Source organism: Saimiri boliviensis, chromosome 21 (genome assembly GCF_048565385.1).
Source record: "Saimiri boliviensis isolate mSaiBol1 chromosome 21, mSaiBol1.pri, whole genome shotgun sequence".
Lineage (NCBI taxonomy): Eukaryota > Metazoa > Chordata > Mammalia > Primates > Cebidae > Saimiri > Saimiri boliviensis.
Window position 1 is genome coordinate 29,093,474 of NC_133469.1, and position 22,377 is coordinate 29,115,850.

The window sequence follows — 22,377 nt, forward strand, 5'->3', positions numbered from 1 at the left end:
TTCAGCCTATTGAGTATCTGGGATTACAAGCGTACACCACCATGCCAGGCTAATTTTTGTATTATTAGTAGAGCTGGGATTTCTTCATATTAGCCACACTGGACTCCAATTCCTGACTTCTGGTGATCCACCAGCCTTAGCCTCCCAAAGTGCTGGGATTACTGGCATGAGTCACTGTGACCAGCCACACACACAAAAAAAAACACTTTATTCAGGTGCTTGCTATGTGCTAAACATCTTATAATTATTATATTCAAACTGATCATTTACCCCTTCCAACCTTTTCATATTTTATTTTATTTTTCGAGACAGAGTCTTGCTCTGTTGCCAGGTTGGAGTGCAGTGCTGCAATCTTGGCTTGCTGCAACCTCTGCCTCCCAGGTTCAAGTGACTCTCCTGCCTCAGCCTCCCCAGTAGCTGATATTACAGGCACACACCATCATGTCCAGCTCATTTTTTTTTTTTTTTTTTTTTTTTTGAGACTGAGTTTCGCTCTTGTTACCCAGGCTGGAGTGCAATGGCGCCATCTCGGCTCACCGCAACCTCCGCCTCCTGGGTTCAGGCAATTCTCCTGCCTCAGCCTCCTGAGTAGCTGGGATTACAGGCACGCGCCACCAGGCCCAGTTGATTTTTTTGTAATTTTAGTAGAGACGGGGTTTCACCATGTTGATCAGGATGGTCTTGATCTCTTGACCTCGTGATCCACCCGCCTCGGCCTCCCAAAGTGCTGGGATTACAGGCTTGAGCCACCGCACCCAGCCTTTTTTTGTATTTTTGATAGAGACAAGGTTTTACCATGTTAGCCAGGATGGTCTTGATCTCTTGACCTCGTGTTCTGCCCTCCTCAGCCTCCCAAAGTGCTGGGATTATAGGCACATGCCCAGCTCATTTTTTTTTTTAATTTTCATTTTTAGTAGAGACAAGGTTTCACCATGTTGACCAGGATGGTCTCCATCTCTTGACCTCGTGATCCACCCGCCTCGGCCTCCCAAAGTGCTAGGACTACAGGTGTGAGCCGCCACGCCTGGTTACCTTTTGGTATTTTATTATCATTATTCCCATTTTGCAGGGTATGGAAGCAAAGGCTCCAGCAAGTAATTTGATTTGGCCAAGAATAATAGCTGGTAAACGTCAGAGCCGGAACGCACACTCAGGTCTTTCTTACCCTTTCCAGTAAGCTGGTAGAAGGCAGTGGCTCGGCAGTGGGCAGAAAGTGAAGGTGAGTGGGCAGGTTCTCTTCTCCTGCTGGAAGGATGTGGGATTACTGTTCCCAGCTGGGGATCCCGGCTTTACAAAGCATTCACTGATCCTGAGAATCTGACCCAGGTGATTGGCTGCCGTGGCAGTGTGGCTCTAACAAGGCTCATCCCTTTAGAACCTCTGCAGGGCACTCTGGAACCACATCTTTCCCCCAGCTGCTGTGTGTCTGTCAGCATCTCATGCTGGCACAAAAGCACTCAATGCCTCTGGGTGACCCTCCTGCCTCCACTCCACATATACACACACTGCCGGCGTTGGGCATGTGCTCCAATGTCTAAATTATTATGGGTTGCCTCTTGTCAACAAGAATGAGAGCTACGGTCCCATCATCAACGTGCTCTGCCTTTCCGAAGGCCTGCGACTCAAAGATTCACAAGCTGGGATCTATCTAGCCTTGAAACAGTGTGAAGTACATAATTTCTCCAGACATTGTATTTTAAAGCCAGTGTTTAGGGGCACTCCCCCTTGAACCCAGGAGGTGGAGGTTGTGATGGGCTGAGATGGTGCCACTGCATTCCAGCCTGGGAGACAGAGTGAGATTCCATCGAAAACAAAACAAAACAAAAACCAGGCTGGGCACAGTGGCTCATGCCTGTAATCCCAGCACTTTGGGAGGCCGAGGCGGGTGGATCACAAGGTCGAGAGATCGAGACCATCCTGGCCAACATGGTGAAACCCCGTCTCTACTAAAAATACAAAAAATTAGCTGGGCATGGTGGCGCGTGCCTGTAATCCCAGCTACTCAGGAGGCTGAGGCAGGAGAATTGCCTGAGCCCAGGAGGCAGAGGTTGTGGTGAGCCGAGATCGCACCATTGCACTCCAGCCTGGGTAACAAGAGCGAAACTCCATCTCAAAAAATAAAAAAGAACTCAGAGTGAAAAGCCACGTGACTTGGTTTTGGAATCAGAGAATCACAGAAGCTTAGAGATAAATATCAGAACCTTAGGGAATCATGGAACTTGGTTACCTTGGAATCTTGGGGCTGGATGGGTATTTGAGCTGTTGTTTTATAGAAGGGAAAAACGAGTCCCAGGTAATGGAGCGATTTGCCCGGTTCTTTCCAGCTTCTAACAGTACGGCAGGGTTAATACCCATGTATTCCTGCTGATTTCTGTCCGGGAATCCCAGTCCACCGACAGCCCTGTCTTCTAGTCCAAGAGGCTGGCCAAGAGTGTGGAGGTGGGGAGAAGAATGAAAATGAGAAGAGGGAAGGTGAGTGAGACCAGTGCAAGGTGATGTGAGGTGGTGACTCAACTTTGAAGCTCAGCAAAACCACAGGGTGGGGTGTCATGAGGCCCTAGCTTTCGTGCCAACCTTATCTTCTGAGTACGAGTGCATCCGTCCCACCTTGCGCTTCTGCCCACACAACCACCACGCTGAGGTTCCCACCTCAACAAGCTTCGCTGGGGCCACCACAACTCTCTCAACCTCTATGCCTTTGTTCCTGGCGTTCCGGAGCTGCCGAGTACAGCTGTGCACGTTGGGCATAGCACATTCACATGGTAGACACCCCAGATTTAGACCAATAATTTCTAGCACGTGGCACTAAAATGTCTTGAGGAAGAAGCATCCTTTTTGTCACTGGCACAAAGGTGCCTTATGGGATAGTGGGGACCCTGCTGTTTCCTCTGCCTGGAATATCATCTCCCCTATTCGCCACCGAGCAAGCTCCTGCTCCACCTTTCAAGGCCTGCTTCAGCTACTCCCTCCACCCAGAAGATATCCATAGCAACCCCCACCCCCTGTTCCACCAGGCTGTCTGCATAGATTAATGATTAATAACATCAATCAATATTAACTATTGATATGGGAAACAATAGTGCCAGGCGGAGATTTCCAGACGAGATGATTCTTGACGGGCTCCAGCCCCAGGATTGAGTGACACTGAATCCGATACAAGAAAAATATGCTGTTTTCAACCTTTGTTGATTAAATCACGGAGGAAAAAAAGGCTCAGTTTGGTGCAGAGACGGAGTCTCTCCCTGTTGCCCAGGCTGGAATGCAGTGATCTCAGCTCACTGCAACCTCACACCTCACGCCTCCCACTTCAAGCGATTCTCTTGCCTCAGCCTCCTGAGTAGCTGGGATTATAGGCGCCTGCCACCACACCCGGCTAACTTTTTATATTTTTGGTAGAGATGGGGTTTCACCATGTTGGCCGGGCTGGTCTCAAACTCCTGACCTCAAGTGATCCACCCGCCTCGACCTCCCAAAGTGCTGGGATTACAGGCGTGAGCCACCGCGCCCGGCCTACGTGTTTGCTTTCTATGTATATGATACTGATTTTCCACTTCCTGTAGCATTATAAAGCTTTATTTACAAATCAATGCATTTAACGACAAAAAGGTACGTCTATTTAAATAAAAATATCGTCAATCATAGACCAGGCATCGTGCAGCAGTGCAAAAAATCCTGAGGGGAGTGTGCAAACGGCAAGAGTTTGAAAAAATTCTTTAGATATGTCCTGAAGAGTGCAGGCCCTGGAGCCAGACAGCCTGAGTTCAAGTCTTGACTTGCTAACTGTGTGACCTTGGGAAAATAACTTCCGGTCTGTGAACCTCACTTTCCTCACGTGTTAAATGAGAATAACTCTAATACCAAACTCCTAGAGTGGTCTTCATAATGAGTAAGGTCAAGTACTTCCCCTCCACTCCAACACATCCATTCAGGACCCAGAAACCAACCCATCTTCCCTGACCTGCAGCACCAGTGCCCCGGCTGGGCCGTCTCCTACCTAGTACCCTGGACAGCATCTCACAGGTGTATCGGTTTCCCCTGCTGGGCGGAGCAAGCTCCCTAACGGCCGGAACTTGGCCTTATTCATTTCTGCCTGTGCATTGGATACAGTCACATAACGGGCATAAAGAACTTTTCAGTGTTTGCTGCTTTTATTATTGTTGTAATTATTAAGACCGAGGAAGTCACAGCCCAACAACTATGGGGGACCACAAGGCACACATCTGTTTACAGATCCAGGAGACATTTTGGCTTTAGGGACTTTTATTTGCCTGGGAAAAATGGGGGAATCACTGAGCCTGAAGAAGGGGTGGGGCAAAGTAGGAGGATGAGGTGTGGACTCACTTGGGGGGCTCTGTGGCTAGGACAGGGAAGCAGCCCTCAAGGTGCCACTGCTTGTCACGCAGGCGACGCAGGGACTGCATCTGTGGCTGGAAGGCCCCCCACTCGTTCCAGTGCCGGAAGTCGCCAGGCTCCAGGAGGTACTGGTACCCGCGGTAGCCGGGATATTGATAGCCAACCCATCTGAGAAGAAAGTGAGAAGGGCAGAATGGAGACTGCCTTGGTTTGTTATAAAGGTTTAATAATTATTTATCTAAAGAGGTTAAGCACAGTGCTTGATACGTAGTAAGCACTCAATAGAAGTTATCATCAGCGATTAATTTCTAACATCTCTCATTGTCTTTGCTGAGAGGGTGTTTCCAGGGCTCTCCCAGACCCCCTCCCTATATTTGAAAATCTGGTTTAAGTCCCAGCCTCTTCAGATAAACCTTTGACCTGCCCTCCACCCTAACATCCACAGCCATCCTAGAAACCTACTCTCCTCCTCTGACCACCTGCAACAAGATTGCACTGGCTGGCCCATCCCTTACTTAGTATTGTTGGACACCATCTCACAGGTATATCTGGCTTTCCCCTGCTAGGCCAAATAAGTTCCTTGAAGGTAGGAACCTGGCTGTGGGAACCCGGCTGTATTCATCGCTGTTTTCCCCAGTGTGGGTAGCACAATGCCTGGCTCACAGACAAAGCTCAATATATTTCAGATGGCTTGAATGGTAGGGATGTAGGTTTCAGGGAGGTAGAAAGGAACAAGAAAAAGGCCGTGGCCCTGATGGTGTTACAGGAGCTTAGATCAAGTCTGGGAATGGAGAGGCAGAACCTTACATTTACCTGGAGGAGATCAGGGGTGTCTGGCACAGTCATTTGGAGGTAGGGGGATGGATAAAGTGACTCCTTTGATCCAGCCCTTCCATGTATCCTCATGACATTAGGTCATGGAGCTCTGTTTTGGTAGCTCCAGATCCCGAGAATTGAGAGCAGAAAGGGCCCTCTTAGATCAGGGAGTTTTCTGTGCCCATTGCCCAGCTGGCAAGACTGAGAGGCAGAGAGGTTTTTAGGCTCACTCAAGTTCCTCAGCATATCAGTTGCAGGGTCAGGGGCATCTCATAACGCAAATTCACCGCTCAGAACTCATTCGGCTCATTCTCCCAGAAGCTTCCAAGCTGCCTCTACATCCCCTGTCCCTGGACGCATCCAGCCTCATCTATCCACGTCAGCTCTGACCCTTTTCGTTGATTATTCCTTCAACCCCAATGAGGTTTAGTAGCTCTTATTTTCTCCATCTAACAGCCTTTTAGAGCTACTTGCCTGATTTGTTTACACTGACCTGGAATTTCTCAAAGTCTGACTCTATTCCCCAGGGGAATAAAGTTCTATTGGCTGAAGCCCAGGAACCCGCACTGGAACACTGTGGGAGAGGCTGTGGCCCTCTCTAGGAATCTGATGTTTAACCCATCAGGGGAGCTGCCTCTGATTCTGCCTGTGCTTGAGGCGGGGGATGTGGACCTGGCAGGAGGGGTGCTTACGTTCCGCTGGAGACCTTCACGCTGCCCACGCGGTCACTGAAGCCGTGGACCCAGAGACTGGGCGCATCATCCCCCTGGATCTCTATGGTGTTGCCCTTGAAGTTAGCCCCTTCAAACAGGGAGATCTTGTGCTCCTGGGAGTCCTGGGGAAAGAGAGGGTGGGTCAGGTGTATGGAACACAGGTGGGACGAAGAGAAGAAACTTAGTGGTGCCTTCTGGGTGTGGAGGGAGAGAGCTGAGCCTGTGCAGGCCGCTGTGGGACTCTCCAGGACCACTGCTGTCTAGTCTGGAAGGAGACAGAAGGAAAACGGGATGACAGCTCCCAAGTCACAGGGTCCTCGTGAGGATGAAATCAGTGCATCCACATAGAGCATTGAGCACGATGCCTGGCATACATCAGGTGCTGAATAAATGCATTTATTGGCCAGGTGCCATGGCTCATGCCTATAATCCCAAAACTTTGAGAGGCCCAGATGGGAGGATTGCTTGAGGCCAAGGTTTCAAGACCAGCCTGAGCATCATAGTAAGCTCCTGTCTCTCAAAAATATATATTTTTTAATTTGCCAGGCATGGTGGCACATGCCTGTAGTCTCAGCTACTTGGGAGGCTGAGGCAGGAGGACGACTTGAGCCCAGGTGGTTGAGGCTGCAGTGAGCCATGATTACACCACTGCACTCCAGCCTGGGTGACACAGCAAGACTCTGTCTCAAAAAAAAATGTTTATTATTTTTTTAAATTATGGTCAGGGACAAAAAGCTCAGAGAGGCCAAGCTTATTGATCAACATCACACAGCCAGGGAGGGGTGCAGAACCTTTCAGAGAAACATTTCATTCCTAAGCCCAATCAATGAATGTCCCTGTGTCATCAGGAGTTTAACCAACTGCCCTTTTGTAAATGCTTCTTACAAACCAGGTGAAATGAGGAACATTAGTGGAACACAGATCGAGGTTCAAATCCTGCCTCTGACATTTATGCTCTGGTGATCTTGACATTTTACTCTGCCACCCTCAGAGCCTCAGTTTGTTTATCTTTAGAAGGGGCTTACTGCCAGGCATGGTGGCTCACACCTGTAATCCCTGCACGTTGGGAGGCTGAGGCAGGTGCGTCACCTGAGGTCAGGAGTTCCTGGCCAACATGGTGAAACCCTGTCTCTACTAAAAATACAACAATTAATCAGGTGAAGTAGCAGGTGCCTGCAATCCCAGCTACTTGGGAGGCTGAGGCAGGAGAGTCGCTTGAACCTGGGAGGCGGAGGTTGCAGTGAGCCGAGATTGCGCCACTGCATTCCAGGCTGGGTGACAGAGTGGGACTCTGTCTCAAACAACAACGACAAAAAATGGGGTTACTATTGCTTTGTGGGATTGTCATGGCTACTCAACTCACGGCTGAGCACCAACTATAAAACAGGCTCATCCTTGAACCTGGACACATGATTCAGTTCTGGCGTGCACTGACTTTTAATGCTTTCATGACCCTGTGTCTTGTTTTTAAAGTTTGTCAGTTATTTCTGAGGGCAGGGATCATCCATCTTTTCAAAAGTCATCATGCCCTGTTTTAGGCCCAAGGGTTTGAAGAGCCAAAGAGATGAACCGGAAATCACAGCAGAGTGATGCTAACCTCAGTCTGTAGGTTCTAACCCACAGACCTGGTTTCAAATCCCAGCCCCAGAAACTCCCAGCTGTGTGACCTTAGGCCAGTCATTTCCTAGTTTTGAGTGTCGGTTTCCTTGCTTTTAAAATGTATGCTATCAGCCAGGCACGGTGGCTCAAGCCTGTAATCCCAGCACTTTGGGAGGCCGAGGTGGGTGGATCATGAGGTCAAGAGATGGAGACCCTCCTGGTCGACATGGTGAAACCCCGTCTCTACTAAAAATACAAAATTTAGCCAGGTGTGGTGGCGTGAGCCTATAATCCCAGCTACTCAGGAGGCTGAGGCAGGAGAATCACTTGAACCCGGGAGGCGGAGGTTGCAGTGAGCTGAGATCGCACCATTGCACTCCAGCCTGGGTGACAAGAGCGAAACTCCGTCTCAAAATAAATAAATAAATAAATAAATAAATAAATAAATAAATAAATAAATAAAATGTGTGTTATCTTAGCCTTTCACATAGGACAGTTGCAGGGATTATGTAAAAGGCAGGTAATATACCAGCACGTAGTTGGAGCTTAAAAATGGGTGTTGTGGGCCAGGCGCGGTGGCTCAAGCTTGTAATCCCAGCACTTTGGGAGGCCGAGGCGGGTGGATCACGAGGTCGAGAGATCGAGACCATCTTGGTCAACATGGTGAAACACCGTCTCTACTAAAAAAAATACAAAAAATTAGCTGGGCATGGTGGTGCGTGCCTGTAATCCCAGCTACTCAGGAGGCTGAGGCAGGAGAATTGCCTGAACCCAGGAGGCGGAGGTTGCGGTGAGCCGAGATCGCGCCATTGCACTCCAGCCTGGGTAACAAGAGCGAAACTCCGTCTCAAAAAAAAAAAAAAAAAAAAAAAAAAATGGGTGTTGTGATTATCTACTATTATTCACCACTGCTAGGAGGAAGAGGAGCCTAGGATTATAGATGAAGAACGATCTTCCAGAATAAAGGAGAGCAGATCAGGGAAGGCTTTGTGGAAAAAGTGACACTTGAGAGGAGCCTTGGAGGTTAATGAGGAGTGTGTAAAGCCGAGAGGGGAAGGGAGGTTGGGTGAGGCAGAGAAGACACAGGCAAAGGCTGGGAGGTAGGGGCGTGCAAAGAAAATCTCTGTGTGGACAGGGTAAACAAGGGCCAGTGCACGGTGCCAGGCAGGGATGGCAGCACAGGGGACCCTTTGAGCCATGGTAAGACAAATGCCCTTAGTGCAATTACTTGCCAGTGGTAAATGTACTTCATCAGTGGTAACATCGATTACATATGACTGCTGCAGTCTTGAGGTCCTTGGGAGGGTTGTTGGTCAATGGCTCCTCATTGCTAGTGAGGTCAAGACTAAACTCACCTATGAGAACCGGCACGACTAACCTCTGCCAGTTCCTCCCCTCCCACCTGCCTCCCTCTCTTCTCCACTTCCTCTGCTGCAGCTTCCCGGACCACCTTGAATTCTCTTGATCCCACCAGTCCATCCTTGCTCCAGGAGTTTTGCATGCACAGTTCCCTGGAAGGCTTTTCCATCTGTTCCTCACATGGCTGACTTGGTTTCCAAACTTTGGGAGCTGGCTTCCCTGACCACCCTTGCCCACTCCACCTCTAACAATATCTGAGTCCCCAATTCCCATTTCTGCTTCCCTAGTTAGATTGCATGGCCTTTATGTAACGCCTACCATGGTAGATGAATCCATTGGAGATGGAGTCCCATGATTAAGATTTTTTCTTTCTTTTTTTTTTTTTTGAGATGGAGTCTCTCTCTGTCACCAAGCTGGAGTGTAGTGGCATGATCTCGGCTCACTGCAACCTCCACCTCCAGGGTTCAAGTGATTTTCCTGCCTCAGCTTCCTGAGTAGCTGGGATTACAGGTGCCAGCCACCATGCCCAGCTAACGTTTGTATTTTTAGGAGAGACGGGGTTTCACCATGTTGGCCAGGATGGTCTCCATCTCTTGACCTTGTGATCCACCTGCCTCGGCCTCCCAAAATGCTGGGATTACAGGCGTGAGCCCCTTCACCCGGCCCCATGATTACGCTTTCCATAGCTGCCTCCCTGGGTAGCTTAAGTCTCATGAAGACAGGACATAGTCTGTTTGATACATAGTTTTTTTTTTGTTTGTTTTTTGTTTGTTTGTTTGTTTGTTTGTTTTTTCTGAGACTGAGTTTCGCTGTTGTTACCCAGGCTGGAGTGCAATGGCGCGATCTCGGCTCACCGCAGCCTCCGCCTCCTGGGTTCAGGCAATTCTCCTGCCTCAGCCTCCTGAGTAGCTGGGATTACAGGCACGTGCCACCATGCCCAGCTAATTTTTTGTATTTTTAGTAGAGACGGGGTTTCACCATGTTGACCAGGATGGTCTCGATCTCTTGACCTCGTGATCCACCCGCCTCGGCCTCCCAAAGTGCTGGGATCACAGGCCTGAGCCACCGCGCCCGGCCTGATACATAGTTTTATACTCAGAGCCTACATCAGAATCTGGCAGAAATAGGCCAGTTGGTCAGGTGCAGTGGCTCACACCTGTAATCCCAGCACTTTGGGAGGCCAAAGCGGGTAAATCACGAGGTTAGGATTTCAATTCCAGCCTGGCCAATACAGCAAAATCCTGTCTCTACTAAAAATGCAAAAATTAGCTGGGCGTGGTGGCACGCATCTGTGGTCCCAGCTACTTGGGAGACTGAGACAGGAGAAGCACTTGAACCTGAGAGGCGGATGTAGCAGTGAGCCAAGATCGCACCACGGCCCTCCAGCCTGGGCAACAGGGTGAGACTCCATCTCAAAAAAAAAAAAAAAAAAATTATGAGATTATTTTTTTGCAATTGTTTTAAAGCTCGTCAGTCAACATTAGTGTTAGTGTATTTTATGTGTAGCCCAAGACACTTCTTCTTCCACTGTGGCCCAGGGAAGCCAAAATATTGGGCATCCCTGATTTAGACCATTGGATCTCAGCCCTGGCTGCACAGACGGACTACTTAGAGAGCATAGAAAAGATATCAGTGCCTGAGTCCCAGCCACAGAGATTCAGAATTAATTGGTCTGGGGTGGAGTCTAGACATTGAGATTTCTAAAAATTTCTAATAATATATTTTATTTAAACAAATATACCTGGGCTGGGTGCGGTGGCCCACACCTGTAATCCCAGCACTTTGGGAGGCCTAGGCGGGCAGATCATGAGGTCAGGAGTTCGAGACCAGCCTGACCAAAAAGGTGAGATGCTGTCTTTGCTAAAAATACAAAAAGTAGCTGGGCATGGTGGCAGGTGCCTGTAATCCCAGCTGCTCGAGAGGCTAAGGCAGGAGAATCGCTTGAACCTGGGAGGTGGAGATTGCAGTGAGCCGAGATCGCACCACTGTGCTCCAGCCTGGGCAACAGAGTGAGAAATAAACGAAACTAAACTAAAACAAATATACCTAAAATATTATATTTTTAATATGTAACCAATATAATGACATCAATGCATTGTTGACCTTCTTAAACTTTTTTTTTACTATGTATTCAGAACCTAGTGTACATTTTACATTATGACACATCTCCATTTAGTCTAGCTGAAAGCCAAGTATCCAATGGTCACATATGGCTAGTGTTTATTATATTGAATAGCAAGCTTCTAGAAGCTACTGGAAATGCGCTGGGTGATCATTCTTCCAAACAAAGCCCTTGACATAGGTTGGCATATAAGAACCATTCAATGATTGAGAGACACATCTGTGAATTCATTGTTTTTTCTTTGTTTTGAGACAGAGTTTTGCTCTGTCTCCTAGGCTGAAGCACAATGGTGCAATCTCGGCTCACTGCAACCTCCCTATCCTTGGTTCAAGCGATTCCACTGCCTCAGCCTCCCAAGTAGCTGAGATTACAGGCACCCACCACCAGGCCTGACTAATTTTTGTATATTTAGTAGAGACAGAGTTTCACCATGCTGACCAGGCTAGTCTTGAACTCCTGACCTCAGGTTATCCACCTGCCTTGAACCCAGTGGAATCGGGTTCAAGCGATTCCACTGCCTCAGCCTCCTGAGTAGCTGAGATTACAGGCACCTACCACTATGCCTGGCTAATTTTTGTATATTTAGTAGAGACAGAGTTTCACCATGTTTACCAGGCTAGTCTTGAACTCCTGACCTCAGGTTATCCACCTGCCTCGGCCTCCCAAAGTACTGGGATTACAGACGTGAGCCACAGCGCCTGGAACATCTGTGAATTCTTACAGAGAGTACATCACGAAGGCAAACAGTTCAGTCTTACATTCTGAGAAAAGCATTGGGAATGATCTGTTTGAATAATCCATTAAGATACATTTGTTGACATCAGAACAGCTGGTGGTTGGCACCTGATAGCCTCAAATGCACACCCATGAAAATTCTTATAAATGTTCCCATCGTGGGAGACAAAAGTCAGTTACCATCAGCAACTAACACTGGTGAGTAAGATGTAGCTGGTACATGACTCAGCATCAACTCAATTTTGGAAAAAACTGTGAATCACTTGGAGATATTGCCACCATTTTAACCTTGAATCTTCTGGAAGTTGACTTAGTTAAACATTATCAGAAACTAATTCAGTATATTGTCTTATTATTAACAGGTTTGGGCTGCGTTTCTATAATATCCCTCTTCTTAGCCATTGCATGATCTGCAACCAGCACATTTGGTGTTTTGGGTGGGCACTGAATTTTTTTTTTTCCCCCAGGCACCAGACTGGAGTGCAGTGGCTCAATCTCAGCTCACTGCAACCACCATCTCCCGGGTTCAAGCAATTCTCCTGTCTCAGCCTCCCGAGTAGCTGGAACTACAGCTGTGCGCCACCACACCCAGCTAATTTTTGTATTTTTAGTAGAGACAGGGTTTCACCATGTTGGCCAGGATGGTCTTGATCTCTTGACCTCGTGATCCACCCACCTTGGCCTCCCAAAATACTGGGATTACAGGTGTGAGCCCTGGCACCAGGCCCAGGCACTGAAATTTTAAAAGCATCCCCAGTCTTGGCATGGTGGCTCATGCCTATAATCCTAGCACTTTGGGTGGCCCAGGCAGGAGTTTGAGGCCAGGAGTTCAAGGCTGCAGTGAACTACGATCACTGTTACACTTCAGCCTGCGAGACACAGCAAAACCCCATCTTAAAAACAAACAAACAAACAAACAAACAAAGCTCCCAGGAAGGTCTAAATGTGCAGCCGAGGATATCAAGAGAATCAAGGAAGATGATGAAGTTTTTAGCTCTAACTTGGAAGCTTCTGTGTTTATCATTTGCCCAGGGTTCCAAGCTGGGTATGCAGGGAGTGTGTGAAGGACACTGATGAATTGATGAGCTCAAGAACCCACTGTCCTTCGACAACTCAGAGGCTGCCACGCCCGCCTGTCCCCCATCCTCTCCTTCTTGCCCTTGTCAGATCTCAGACTGACCCCTGCTTGGCCCTGCCTGGCTGATTCCTCAGCCCCAGCCAGAGAGCCACTCACCATCTTGATGGGACGGAAGGACATGAGCCGATCACTACGGTAGCTGCTCGACCACGTGTTCCAGCGAGGGTACTCGCCTTTCTCCAGGATGAACATCTCTCCGCGGAAGTTGGACTGCTCAAAGGCGACCCAGCTGGATACAAGAAGGAGCGTGAGGCAGACGGGAGAAAAACGGTTAGTAGAAGCCCTCATTCCATGCTTGCCTTTCTGTCCTGCGGCACAGCAGCCCGGAGGCCAGTAGAAAGTCCCGAAAGGGGGTCCAACATGCCTGGGTCTGATTTTAGGCTATGACACTTAAAATCCGTGTGACTACGGGCAAGTGACTTCGCCTCTCTGAACCTTTGTTTCTCATGTACGCTCACATGCCTATTTCCTTAGAGTTGGTGAATAATTAAGTGAGATATATGTGTGTGATTATTTGAGCACGCTGTTTCTCTAGATGTAGGGTTCACATGTGCTTCAAGTACTGTGAGGACTTGGAGCCAAGAAACACATCGACGTTTTAAACTTGACATAGGAGAACGTCTGTCTGATGTTAATGTGCCTTTAACACTTACTAATCTCTCCTTTTTTTTTTTTTTTTTTTTTTTTTTGTAGCAAAGGGAGAAAAGACCACTAGCCCACAGTCTCCAGCACACATGGTATAATAGCAACATTGTAATACTTTTGTGTTCATTGTTAATTTTGTATGGATACTTTTTACTTATAGGAAATAATACTAGCCTTCATTTATAAAAGGTGGTGTAAAGGTTCTTTAAAAATGTGTTTATTTGGCCGGGCATGGTGGCTCACGCCTGTAATCCCAGCACTTTGGGAGGCCAAGGCGGGTGGATCACCTAAGATCAGGAGTTGAAGACCAACCTGGCCAACATGGTGCAACCCTGTCTCTACTAACAATATAAACAGTAGCCCCAAATGGCTCACACCTGTAATCCCAGAACTTTGGGAGGCTGAGGCAGGCGGATCATGAGGTCAGAGGTTCAAGACCAGCCTGACCAATGTGGCGAATCCCCATCTCTACTTAAAATCACAAAAATTAGCCAGGCATGGTGGCGTGCACCTGTAATCCCAGCTACTTAGGAGGCTGAGGCAGGAGAATTGTTTGAACCTGGAAGGCGGAGGTTGCAGTGAGCTGAGAGCATGCCATTGTACTCCAGACTGGGCAAGAGAGCGAGACTCCATCTCAAAAAAAAAAAAAAAAAATTAGCTGGGCATGGTGGCAGGTGCCTGTAATCCCAGCTACTCAGGAGGCTGAGGCAGGAAAATCACTTGAACCTGGAGGTTGCAGCGTTGAGATGAGATCGTGCCATTGCTCTCCAACCTAGGGGTCAAGAGCAAGACTTTGTCTCAAAAGAAACGCGTCTATTTGTGCTTAGCATAAGGATCATTTTAAAGGAAATATATGAAATAAACAACAGACTCGAAGGTACAGGGGAAAAATTAATACAGGTGTTTTCATCCTTGCTGGGTAAACACTGCCTGGCATTTGGGAGACACTTAGCAACCAGTATGGGGCGATGGGAAGGGAATGATGGTAATATCTACCCTCAGATGCCTATGATAATTTAACATGATCGTGCATAGGAAGGTGCTAGGCTCCTTACAAGGACTAATTAGAAGTTTGAAATTAGATGGAAGATTCTCCTGGCTTTCCCAGTGAAGACCTATTAAGGATAGGAAGTGAGCTTGTATTGGAGGGACCAGGGATTGTGACAATGTGGGTGAAGCCGATGTGGTGATCCCCATTCCATAGACGAGAAGCTGAGACTAAGGAACCCCTTGACCTTTTCTACCTGTGTGTTCCAGAGTACTCAGGGAACAAGAGAGGGATACGGGGACACCGACATTAGCATCTTCTCCCAGGGGGCTGCTGGGATCCTGCTCTCCCCGAAAGGAGATGACGATGATGGACTATCACCCTGGGCTAAGAGAGAAGGCATCACAAGAGCCTCAGGTCTCTGTGGTTAACAATGAGTTAACCACAATGGCGTGAATTAAAGATACGTTTGTCTTCTCAGAATAGAGTTGAATTTGCCTCAGCCCTGTCTGGCCTGGAGCAGGAGAGAAATAAGTGGAAGAATAGATGGATGGATGGACAGATGGAATGGATGAGTAGATGAAAGGATGGTTGAATAGGTGGATGGGTAGGTGGATGGATGAAGGGATGGTAGAATGGATAGGTAGATGGCTGAGTGGGTAGATGGACAGATTTATAGATGGATGGGTGGGTGATGGTGAATAAACAGTGGGGAGGGATATGTATGCATATAAATGGAGAATAAATGTATGTATGGTTAGATCTACAGATGCATGGGTAGATGCGTGGGGAAGTACACGGATGAGGAATACATGGGTGGATAGATGCATGGGTGAATAACAAAGGAGCCTTGGAATGTGGTTTCATGTAGGAGTTAAGAGGATAGACCCTGGAAACAGACAGAGCTGAGTTCCAATCCAAGCTGGCGATGTATTTGCCGCATGACCTCGGACGGCCCTTAGGCTTGCTAAACTTTAGTAACAGAGAAGAAACGATTGCATCTGCCTCGTTGGGAGGTTAGGAGGGCCTAAAACAGGGAAGGCGGCTGGGCGTGGTCGCTCATGCATGTCATCCCAGCACTTTGGGATGCTCAGGCAGGTGGATCACAAGGTCAGGAGTTCGAGACCAGCCTGGCCAATATGGTGAAACCCCATCTCTACTAAAAATACAACAAATTAACCGGGCATGGTGGCAGGCACCTGTAGTCACAGCTATTCAGGGGGCTGAGGCAGGAGAATCACTTGAACCCAGGAGGCAGAGGTTGCAGTGAGCTGAGATCATGCCACTGCACTCCAGCCTGGGCGACAGAGCAAGACTCTGTCTCAGAAAACAAAAAGTGGGGAAATGTATGGGACAGATACAGCACAGAGTAAACCCCCGAATTAATACTATTCATGATTAAAGGGAGAAGGGAGCTGGAGGTCTAGACTTATGGAAAAACAGACACTTTGGTGATCTTGCCGCCATGCCTGTGGTCCCCCTGAAATCCCCCCTCTCTTCTTGAGAAGGACCAGCGAGGACCTCAATTTTAAATGTTTACGTCTATCCCTTTTCTTATCTCCCATGGTTCATTTCAACCTGCAAGCAAAGAGAGAGGGTAGGGCAGGAATTTTAATTTACAAGATATGGAAACTGAGGCTTAGAGGGGTTAAGTCCCCAGCCTGAGGTCACACGATGGTGTCGGGTGTCGGGCTGTAGTCTCCTGGGTTTCAGGCAGGCAGGCGTCCCCACCTCTGTGCTGAAGACAACCTCTCCCCACTTCCCTCATGCCCACCCCACCCGCTTTATTATTTTCTTCCCATGGTCCTGCCAGTGCCCACACAGACCCAGGCCCTCAAACCACAGGCCTGTTTCCATGCCCATCAGGCACAGCCCCAAGGCACACGTCAGAGACCAGCTGCATCTTTGAGGAGAAATACTCTGGGTTTGAGTCACTGGTACTGAAAAAAGCCTGAAAACCCAAGCTGGCCACATCCGGTAGCTTCTGCTCCCAGCTGGGTTTGGAGGCTGAGGGTGGAACTGAGGCTGCATTGACCACACTGAGGGTGGAGTGGGAATAGGAGGTAGAAATGGTCCCGGGGAGGCTCCAGGGTGAGCTGGCTAAATTCACAGGGCAGTGAGCTGGGTACGTGACCATCAGAGTCACCTGCCGTGTTTGGGTGCCTTCACGGTGACAGGCTCAGGCTGTATGATCTCCCTCAGACCTCAGAGTAATCCTGTGAGGAGTGGTGAGGGCCATCATTCTCCCCATTTCAAAGATGGGAAAACTGAGGCTTGGACACTGAACAAGGCAAACAGGGGAAGTCAGGACTCAAACCCAGGCTTGTCTGACCTCAAAGCCCATCTCAGAATGGGCTCAAAATACAGGCTGACTGGAACCCTTGGGGGCTTTCAAAGTGAGGAGACAAGAGCAAATGAGCCACGTGGATCTTGTCCTGGGGCTGCCCCTCCACCCTGACCTCAGCACACACGGGCTGGACATGGGGCAGTCACCCCACCCAAGGTTAGCTAACCTTGCTTTATACGGCAGTTGCTAAGGCTCAGGAAGCCCCAGAGACAGGAACAGGCCGTGAAGCATGGTGATTAAGAGCTTTGGGAGTGAAATCGATCAACCTGAGTTGAATCCTGGCTGTGCCACTTGCCACTAGGGGACCTTGGGCAAGAGACTTACCCCCTCCGAGCCTCAGTCTTTCCATCTGTAAAGTGGGCATAAGAATAGCCCCTCCCTCCTATGTCACTGTGAATCATCAAAGTGCGGCCCCAAGTCAGTGGCTGGCACCAAGTGGGTGCTTTACAGATGCTTCTCCTTACTCTCAGGCAGCTGGACACCCAGGAGAGGGGACAGCGAGTGGACATGTCACTCTGGCCTCTCTCTGCCCTCAGCCATGGGCTACAGGTTTTGGTCTAGTAGAAGCCGCATTTCTCCAGAGCTCAGAACCACGGCTTACTGCCAGTGTGCTCTTACGCTAATCGGATCACCCCTCTGAGCCTCAGTTTCCTCATCTGTAAAATGAGATTGAGAACAATTCCTCCCTCTCCGGTTTGATGGGAGGATTGGAAATAACATCTGTGCCAGGAGCATGAAGGGCCACGGGCACAAAGCAGATGCTGGAGGAGTGGCCGCTCCTGTGGTGTGGTGGTCCTACGGTGGCAGAGCGGGTGCCCCTCCTCCGCCCGACACTCACGGTCCCGAGGAGACGATGATGCTGCGCACACGGTCGATGCCACGGTCTCCCAGGTTCGAGCACTCCGCCGAGAATTCCACCCGACGGCCCTGGAAGTTTTCCTGTTCGAAGACCACCAGCTGCAGGAGAGAAGCCCCCAAGCCAGGGGCAGAGTGAAGGGGAGTCAAAAATTCATTTAGCGGCTGGGCGCGGTGGCCCCAGCCTGTAATCCCAGCACTTTGGGAGGCCAAGGTGGGTGGATCACAAGGTCAAGCGATCGAGACCATCCTGGTCAACATGGTGAAACCCCGTCTCTACTAAAACTACAAAACATTAGCTGGGCATGGTGGCGCGTGCCTGTAATCCCAGCTACTCAGGAGGTTAAGGCAGAATTGCCTGAACCCAGGAGGCGGAGGCTGCACTGAGCCGAGATCGCGCCATTGCACTCCAGCCTGGGTAACAAGAGTGAAACTCCATGTCAAAAAAACCCCTCATTCAGGATATAGATAAATAAATAAAAGCAGGCAGTGAAGGGGTCACCTGAAAGTACGATGAACCATGGTTTGTGAAATGATCCTGCCCTCCCACTCCTGAATTTTTTACCTTTTTTTTATTTCTTTTTGACTCTCACTTTCTCGCCCCAGCTGAAGTGCAGTGGCATAATCACAGCTCACCGCAACCTCCGCCTCCCAGGCTCAAGCCATCCTCCCACCTCAGCCTCCTGAGTAGTTTGGATTACAGGCACGCACCACCATGCTCAGCTATTTTTTTTATATTGTTTTGTGGAGACAGGGTTTTGCCATGTTGCCAGGCTGGTCCCCAACTCCTGAGCTCAAGTGATTGGCCCGCCTCGGCTTCCCAAAGTGTTGGGATTACAGGCGTGAGACCTTGCACCTGGCCTCATGCCCTAATTCTGAAGCAAAGATCTGCGCCATCATTAGGAATTTACAAACCTCCCTTTCAGGCCTTTCTTCGTGCTGTTCCTCCTGCCTGGAATGCCTTCTCCACCACACCTCTCCAGCTTGGAGCTGCTGCCGCCTAACTGAAGTTCCCTAACTCGTGTTCTAGGCTCAATAGTCTGTTTTAGGCTCAGATGCCACCTTCTCCAGGAAGCCTTCCTTGGTTGCCCCCTCCCCCATTGGCCCTGGTTGAGCATCCTCCACTGTTTTCTCCCCATTAGCAGCACAACTAACGCACCACAGTCTGCTGTTCTGCTTTGGGGTCTCCCTCTCCTTCTGCACTCCCTCTCTCCCCTTACCCAGCCCCTCCAAAGACCAAGGGCTCCTCCAGGGCAGGGCTTGAGATTAATCTATTTCTGTATCTCCATCCGCAGCCCCAGTACCTGCCATAGAGCTGATAGACACTTGCAAATCCAGCCCTCCACAGCGGAGGGGAAACTTGAGACAATCTCTTCTCACTAAGCCTCATGTTTTGGTTCCTTGTCCACTTGCTGTTCCAAGTTGGGACAACTTTGCCATTCACACGGACCGAGGCAATTGTCTGCCTTCTTTGAGCCTCAGTTTCCCCAGCTGTAAGGGGGAGGTTCACATAACCGTGACCCAGCACTTCCACTCCGACCCTCGTTCACTCAAGAGAAACTCCTATATGTATGCCCCAGGAGACAGGGATAAGAACATCCAAGCCGGCTGCACGCAGTGGCTCAAGCCTGTAATCCCAGCACTATGGGAGGCTGAGGCGCCAGATCACGACGTCAGGAGATCAAGACCATCCTGGTCAACATGGTGAATCCTGGTCTCTAGTAAAATACAAAAAATTAGCCAGGATTGGTGGCACGCGCCTGTAGTCCTAGATACTTGGGAGGCTGAGGCAGGGGAATTGCTTGAACCTGGGAGGCGAAGGTTGCAGTGAGCTGAGATTGTGCCACTGTACTCCAGCCTGGTGACAAAGTGAGACTCCATCTTAAAAAAAAAAAAAATCCAAGCTGTGCTGTTCACCAGAGTAAAGCCAGCAAACACTGAAATCGTGTTCGGCAGGAAAGACATGGTCACGCTCTGAAATACCACGCAGAAGCCAGAACGAATGACCTGCAGCCATGCCCGACAATATGGATGGATATTAGGGATCTCACAGTAAGTGAAAAGCACGAGGAAAACCCCAGAATAATCACATTGCCTATTTCAATAAGTTAAAACCCAGAAAATCAGCTGGGCACCGTCGCCCACGCCCGTAATTCCAGCACTTGGGGAGCTGAGGCTAGGAGATTGAGACCAGCCTGGATAATATGGCAAAACCCTTTCTCTACCAAAAATATGAAAATTCACCAGTCTCATAACCCATTCTCAAAACAAATAAATACAAAAAACAAGTAAATAACTAGACACGTGTATATACATTTTTAAAAGAATAATGCATAAAATTGTATACAAAATCAAGCAAGCAGATTGCAGACACAGGTTGAGGACAGGATGGTATTTCCTGGAGTGGGGGAGGAAATGATGGGCTCGAGGGAGACCGTTTAGAGCTAGGTAGAAGGTTTGTAACCAAGTCCTGGCTTTTATTTGAGTGGTGGGTTTGTAGGTGCATGTTACGTTATTAGAAATCAACTAATGATTAAATAGGTACATACATAAAAGCCAGCCACGCACAGACCACATGAGAGCATGTCATGAACCAAGGATCACAAAATGACCTGTTTCTGCGCACCTGAGGACAAAACCAAACCCAGCCAAGTCCCAGGGGACTGGACACCTTGCTCCACACGATCCCTTTCAGCCCAGAACACCTGGCTCAATTTCAGGAGGGTCTGAGGCCGTCCTGCTGCCCCAGTCAGCCTCCAAGGACAGCTGGTTTCTGCTGCTAGGACAGCCTACTTCCTTCTCATTCCCTTTTTGTTTGTCTTGCTTTCGATAAACTCGTAGCCTGATTGCCAGGTGTCCCTTCAGCTGTGAAGTGTTATGTTTCGGTTCTTGTTATCTTACAACTCCACAGTAGGTTTCCCCCTGTCCCTTTTATTTTTATTTTTATTTTTATTTTTATTTTTTGAGACAGAATCTCACCCTGTCTCTCAGGCTAGAGTACAGTGGCACGATCGTGGCTCACTGCAACCTCCACCTCCCGGATTCAAATGTTTCTCCTGTCTCAGCCTCCCGAATAGCTGGGATTACAGGCACCCGCCACCATGCCAGGGTAATTTTTGTATTTTTAGTAGAGACGGGGGTTTCACCACGTTGGCCAGGCTGGTCTCGAACTCTTGACCTAAGGTGATCCACCTGCCTCGGCATCCAAAAGTGCTGGGATTACAGGCATGAGCCACCGTGCCCGCCCCCCTGCCTCCCCACTTTTTCCAAGTGTGTCAAAACCCCTGGCTATTTCTGGGGCTCCCAGAAGGAGGGAGGAGGAGGGAAAAAGAGAACAGAGACAGAGGATGAGCGTGTGGGGAGGTACAGAAGAAGAAAAGGGAGAGGAAAGAGAAAGGAGCGGAAATGGGCAAAGGAGGGGGATGAGGAAGAGGTGTGGAGGAGTAAGGGGTGAAAGAGGAAGAGCAGGAGGAGGAGGAGAAAGAGGAAAAGGAGGAGAAGCAGAGGAGCGGACGCAGCCCCTGCACGCCCAGGTCCTTACCCTGTAGTTCCCAGGAGGCAGCTCCCCTGCCTTGGCGCTGGTAATAGGCACGGTCGTTGGGCCCAGGGTGGTGCTGGGACCAGGGGATGTTCCTGCAGGTGGGGCCCCCTTCCCCTTGGTATCAGGTCCTGGGTTCACTGCCACCGTGCTGGCCGAGGCCTTCGCAGCCTGAGACATGGTTCCCGCCTGCAAAAGTCTATCAAGAAACCTTGGCTTTCAGGGATGACACCGCCAACCCGCCCTCAGAGCCCCTCACCCTGTGCTTCCGGTCTCTGCAACTCCTTTGCTCTCTCTCCTTCTGAAACGTAAGCCTGGAAGCTTTCCGCTCCATCCCGACTCCCCAGCCAAGACCCTCCCGTCTGGGGGCCGCTCATCCTATGTACATCTTTTTCCTCCAGGCTTTTGACCACGCTGTTCCCTCCACCAGCTGCACCCACCCTCCAGTGCCCCGCTGGGCCCTTCCTTAGCCCCCCGAAATTTTCCACACCGCTTATCGCGGCGATTTGCTCGTGCGACTTCCATTCGCCTCTGCAGACTAGTACCAAGAGGTCCCATCTGGGAGTACTTAAGGTGTGCTGGGCACTGGGACATACATTCCCTAACCCATCTGACCATGACCCTGACTCCATGGAGCAGCTGCTGTCACGATCCCCTCTGAGCAGTAGGGGGCCGGAGAAGGAAGGGGCCCAGCTCAGGCCCACACAGCGGCTAAGTGGTAGGGCTCGGATTTGAACTCATCTGGCTAGTAAAGTGCTCTGCAGTTTACCTAACCTGATTTATTCACCGGCCATCCCCAACACTTGGCTCTGCGCCTGGCACATAGGAGCTGCTCAATTAACATTTGTTCAGAAGGTGGATGAATGCCTGCTCCCAGCTCCTCTCCCAGTCGGCTTCCTCTGGGATTCTCTGGGGGAGGGGGTGTTGGTGTATGGGTGCAGATACATGCCGCGGACTGGGGCATATGGGAGGACCCAAGAGGATGTATTTACTGCACGTGGAGGGCTCTGAAAACGACTGGCCGGGCGGGCATTGGGTGGAGAGGGCTTTGGTCAATTCCAGCGGTTCCTTGTTGCTTTGGGGTCACGGGCTCCTTTGAATGTTTGATGAATATCTCAACTTTGTCCCCAGACAAAAATAATGCCCCCTTTCACTTTGGAGACAATGTT

At 49.5% G+C, this 22,377-nt stretch overlaps 1 protein-coding gene across 1 annotated transcript; it reads right to left on the bottom strand.

Moving 5' to 3' along the window:
• Nucleotides 1-4,126: 4,126 nt before the first annotated feature.
• On the bottom strand, nt 4,127-21,407 carry CRYBB1 (crystallin beta B1). Its single transcript, XM_003938483.4, has 5 exons — nt 21,212-21,407; nt 17,654-17,772; nt 12,932-13,064; nt 5,862-6,004; nt 4,127-4,521 (listed from the first exon to the last, which is right to left on the bottom strand). Exons 1-5 carry the CDS (start codon nt 21,386-21,388, stop codon nt 4,338-4,340), a joined length of 756 nt encoding a protein of 251 aa, XP_003938532.3. The 5' UTR covers nt 21,389-21,407; the 3' UTR covers nt 4,127-4,337.
• Nucleotides 21,408-22,377: the final 970 nt, after the last annotated feature.

Bases quoted from the DNA above. Each gene is read 5' to 3' on its own strand.
- CRYBB1 (XM_003938483.4), bottom strand. From the start codon at position 21,388: ATGTCTCAGGCTGCGAAGGCCTCGGCCAGCACGGTGGCAGTGAACCCA. The intron at 13,065-17,653 runs GTGAGTGTCGGG...TCTTGTATCCAG, and splicing joins ATCATCGTCTCCTCGGGACC to CTGGGTCGCCTTTGAGCAGT. The intron at 4,522-5,861 runs GTAAGCACCCCT...CTTTCTTCTCAG, and splicing joins GTGAAGGTCTCCAGCGGAAC to ATGGGTTGGCTATCAATATC.